Below are 4,941 nucleotides of genomic sequence, written 5' to 3'. Positions count from 1 at the left end.
TTTTGAATATGGATATTTTTCTTACAAAAACGCATCGATTCGCTACAGGAGGTATTTGTTCACCCCACGGAGCCGTGTTAGACACTTTTTTTAAGGATGGTCACTTTTTATTTAACTTCTTTTGGACTGACGCATGCAACGCCCTCCGAGTGGCATGAAACAGCTTGAAAGATCAAAGACCAATTTTAATATAACTCCTACTGGATTCGTCTGAAAGAACGTAACAATCACTTTAATCTAGCTTGCGCTCACTGTTGTAAACAGCAGCAGTTCCCGGGAGGATGACGTATGAGGTCAGCGTTGCGCATGCGCCGCTCAGAAGTGACGCACGCGGAAACGCAGGGAGAGATCCAAACAAAACAACGGTCACTTATTAGAAGTACAAAACGAGGATTTGTAAAGAAGAATGTCGGAGGATTTCGATATAAGCCAAGAGGAGACTGGTTTCCCTTTGCTAAAGTAAGGAAACTTTGCTTTCTTTGCTTCTGTTAACAAACGTTGGTTTTCACGAGACTCACCGGCGCATGCGCAACGCTGACCTCATACGCCATCCTCCCGGAACTGCTTCTGTGTACAACTGTTGATGCAAGCTACATTAAAGTGATTATTACATTTTGAATATGGATATTTTTCTTACAAAAACGCATCGATTCGCTACAGGAGGTATTTGTTCACCCCACGGAGCCGTGTTAGACACTTTTTTTTAAGGATGGTCACTTTTTATTTAACTTCTTTTGGACTGATGCATGCAACGCCCTCCGAGTGGCATGAAACAGCTTGAAAGATCAAAGACCAATTTTAATATAACTCCTACTGGAGTAATTTATGGGCTAATTTTTATTTTTGGGTGAACTAACCCTTTAATGAACTTAGATATTTAATTCTGAATGAATAGTCATTCGTATTGCACTGAAAACTTTTTGCTAATTTCTTACAGAGAAGATGAGGCTAAACTGGTTGACACGTACCAATACGAAGACAATCAAGTGGGTGACGAGGACGCTTTCTCTCGAGAGCCTTTCATCCTGCGTTTCCGCTGTAAACACACAGGTAACACTTACATTTCTGCTTCAACTCTAGACTAAAAGGGGAAGTCCTGGCCTAATGGTTAGAGAGTCGGACTCATAACCCAAAGGTACCGGCAGGGATTGTAGGTGGGGAGAGTGAATGTACAGCGTTCTCTCCCACCGTCAATACCACGACTGAGGTGCCCTTGAGCAAGGCACCGAACCCCCAACTGCTCCCCGGGCGCCGCAGCAAAAAATGGCTGCGTACTGCTCTGGGTGTGTGTGTTCACTGCTGTGTGTGTGCACTTTGGATGGGATAAATGCAGAGCACTAATTCCTAGTATGGGTCACCATACTTGGCCACATGTCACTTCACTTTAAAAGACTTCAGTGACAGCATGATTTATACTTCGCCCAAAATGAAAAGTCTGGGATCATTTACTCACCCACATGCCATCCTGTGCGAATTTCTTCTGTGTATTGGGAATAAATGGGATTTGGAGCTTTCAACTTCATCAACAGATGTAGAACCACCATAAAAAGTGGTCCATATAACTCATTTGAGAAACTGACCAAAACTGAAGGCCTTATTCACCCGTTCATTGCAACTCCATGCTCCTACACAACAGTAAATATTTCAGGAGGTTGATCACATGTGCTCAATCATTTTTGTCCATCTCTTTCAGTGCTGAAAGATTTGGTGCTGATCCCCGTTCACACAAAGCCTAAAGACTCACAGAAGGAACTGGATGAACTATACGACGTCTTTCTGCATGTCAAAGATAAATGGAAGACGGATGTGAGTTTAGCCCTATGCAACACATTCCAGTGGGAAGTTGTTTTGGTTAAAGCGTCTGCCAAATGCAAGAATGTACACATTTCAAAGATGTGGGTGGATTGACCGTAGTTTATCTAATGTGGAGATAAAGAAATTCTTGTCCAACTAAAATTCACAAGTGAGCTCTAGTTTGGCCAAACATTGATTAGAGTTTGAGAGGAAGCTCACACACTGTCTTACAGAATGTCATGATCCTTGGCGACTTCAATGCGGACGGCGCTTACGTCTCCAAGAAGAAGATGAAGGCCATCAGGATCCGCAGCGACCTCGATTTCCACTGGCTGATTGGAGACGATGTGGACACCACAGTCATCGAGTCCAATGACCACACCTACGACAGGTGAGGCGGAAGAAATAGAAGTAATAATTTACTCACCCTTCATCTGCTGCCTTGATCCAATCCGACAACAGCAAATAGAGCCCCCATTTTATTTCTAACATGCACTACTTATGACAACACTACAAATGTATTCAGAACTATCACTTTGATGAGTTCAGTGTAGACAGCCTCAAACTGCTTCGGCACGGTACAACGCAACAAAAGTTGCACCCAGTGTAGAAAATGCGAGGCTGTGACGGATAGAGATGTACAATCTGCTTGCGCCAGCACAAACCCTCTTTTGGCTTTGAAAAATACTGTCATGATTTACTAAAGACATGCAGTGAAACATTAGCAATGAAAAGGCTATTTTTGTGTCTGACTTGTTGCATGCGCATTTGTAAGAGTTTCCCCTTCAGGCGCAAAATGTATGGGCGGAGAGTATTTAAATCATGCAAGTTTATTTACTAAGTTTTGCGGTAGTTTGTTTACTGGTATTTGCGCCATTATTTAATGCCCCGTTTTGCGCCTGTGTTATGTAGGGGAATTAACAGATAAACCCAAGGACCAGGTATGATGAATGAAGACCAGGAGTCAGAGATAAAGTCAATTGAAGAAAAATTAACTGAAGAAAATAGTTTGCAGTTTCATCAGCAGAAGTCAGCTTCAATACTCTCAAGGAGTTCGTAGGCCGCTCTCTGCGTACATTCTCAGTACAGTAGCAATTATACTCTAACAGAAGGTCGCTAACTATATCATTACTTATAAAGAGAATTCTGATTGGCTCAAATAGCAGAAAAACAAGTAAAATCTTAACAGATGTACATAAAGTTAAAAGCATATCTTCGAAGGTTATTTTGGTGACGAGCGATTAACGTGTCCCAGGCGTATGTCTCCATCCTTGCATCAAGATCTTCATATACTCTCTCTCCTGGTTGTCATCCTGAATCTTCCTGGAGACTGCTCCTGCAACAGACTGATACCAGCACACAAACATAGCGAAACCCTTATCGAGGTCAAGTAGCTCTTACTCTTATCAGGTACTGTTCCCAAAACACAGACAATGAGTGCAGCTTCTCAAAGGGAGAAAGATCAGAAACTTGGACAATATTCATCTTCATTCTTTAATATACAGACATAGAAAAAGAAAACAACCTAAATTTTCTGAGAACACGTTGATCAGGTAGACGAGAGGCCCTGCTGCCTTGATCAGAAGAAATGGACAGCACCTGAGTTAAATATATGAGTGTCACAGCAAAGGGTCTGAATACTTAGGACCATGTGATATTTCAGTTTTTCTTTTTTAATAAAGCTGCAAAAATGTCAACAATTCGGTGTTTTTCTGTCAATATGGGGTGCTGTGTGTACATTAATGAGGAAAAAAAATTAACTTAAATGATTTTAGCAAATGGCTGCAATATAACAAAGAGTGAAAAATTTAAGGGGGTCTGAAAACTTTCCGTACCCACTGTATATATATATATATATATATGCAGAGACCTTTAACCTAAGAGTAAAAGGGAATTTACAAACAAGAGAAAAGCACATTCCAATAACATGGTTCATCTTAGTGACTATTACTAGTATATGGTAAATAATTGTATTCAATCACTAATAATATATGAAATGAAATACTGATTAATAACTTGATCAATAATCATGCAAAAAGATAAAAATAATATAGATATTTTATGAAGGCCGTGATGAATCCAGGGAATCCTCTCCTTCAGTTAGTAGATTAGACACACATGATTATCATCGACTTGTTTGCAACTCTACGCTAATTTGTGCTGCTTTTGGTAGATTGCTTTGGTTATAATCTCACATGTTAATTTGCCCTGTTTAGTAAATCTGGCCCACAGTCTCTACAATGGCACGCACTGTATAAAGGTTCTAGATCATGAAATTTTCCCAACTTTAAAATCAGTTTTTTGGAGTTTTTGTCTACTGAACATTTCTTAATTTGGAAAGATGTTTGTCAAAAGTTAAACATGTTGTGGACCCTGACTAAAGCTCTATTGGCCGTTTGGCCGTCTATTTACACAACCTGAAAAATTTGGAAATGGGATTCAAAGTGCATCATCTCTGTGTAAACTACAGAAATGAATTTGTGAAAATGGTGATGTCATGTACATGCATATTACGCGTTCAATCTATAGGAATGTGTATGTGCGCAGATTAGGGCTATGTATCACCAGCAAAGTCACGATACGATACGCATCACGATACAGAGGCCACGATACGATGCATATCACGATACATGACTGCACTGAATTTCACCTCAGCAGAATTGAGTAAAACAGCTGTTTATTAAACACTGCTTACTATAGGGCCATTTCTAACTATTGGCAGAGCAGGCAGTTGACCTCTGCATTATGAAGGGCCTCCATAATTGTACCACAGTACAATATAGGTAATTGCATATGTTTCATGTTTACATTGTGCACTCCCCACCAGGTACAATATTCTGATTGTTTGCATTTTGTTTTTAAGCCCATAAATAATAATGTACTTGTTCTAATAAATGTATATTGTAATGCACTCATTCTAATATATTTAAAAAATAATTTACATTGCTGGTAGGTTATCACTGCACAAATTAACACACTCTCTACAATAAAAAAAATAATTAGAAGAGTTCTAAACTAACGCATGGTCTTCACTGTATCTAACGTATACACTCTCAAGACTGATTTAAAGGGGTCATATGATGCTTTTTTAAAGATCATTATTTTGTGTATTTGGTGTAACAGAATATGTTGACATGCTTTAATGTT

General features: G+C 39.5%; 1 protein-coding gene across 3 annotated transcripts in view; it reads left to right on the top strand.

The window, feature by feature from the left end:
* LOC107549369 (deoxyribonuclease gamma-like) overlaps positions 1-4,941 on the top strand; it is a 12,479-nt gene that overhangs the window by 6,055 nt on the left and 1,483 nt on the right. For all 3 annotated transcript variants that reach the window (XM_016230417.1, XM_016230415.1, XM_016230416.1), the window contains exons 5-7: positions 938-1,050; positions 1,694-1,806; positions 2,028-2,185. In XM_016230417.1, the coding sequence (XP_016085903.1) occupies positions 938-1,050; positions 1,694-1,806; positions 2,028-2,185 (384 nt within the window). The remainder of the gene's footprint in view (positions 1-937; positions 1,051-1,693; positions 1,807-2,027; positions 2,186-4,941) is intronic.

This window comes from Sinocyclocheilus grahami, unplaced genomic scaffold, assembly GCF_001515645.1.
Source record: "Sinocyclocheilus grahami isolate Dianchi unplaced genomic scaffold, SAMN03320097.WGS_v1.1 scaffold370.1, whole genome shotgun sequence".
NCBI lineage: Eukaryota > Metazoa > Chordata > Actinopteri > Cypriniformes > Cyprinidae > Sinocyclocheilus > Sinocyclocheilus grahami.
The sequence above is the reverse complement of the archived record's forward strand: the minus strand, read 5'-3'. Positions and strand labels throughout refer to the sequence as shown.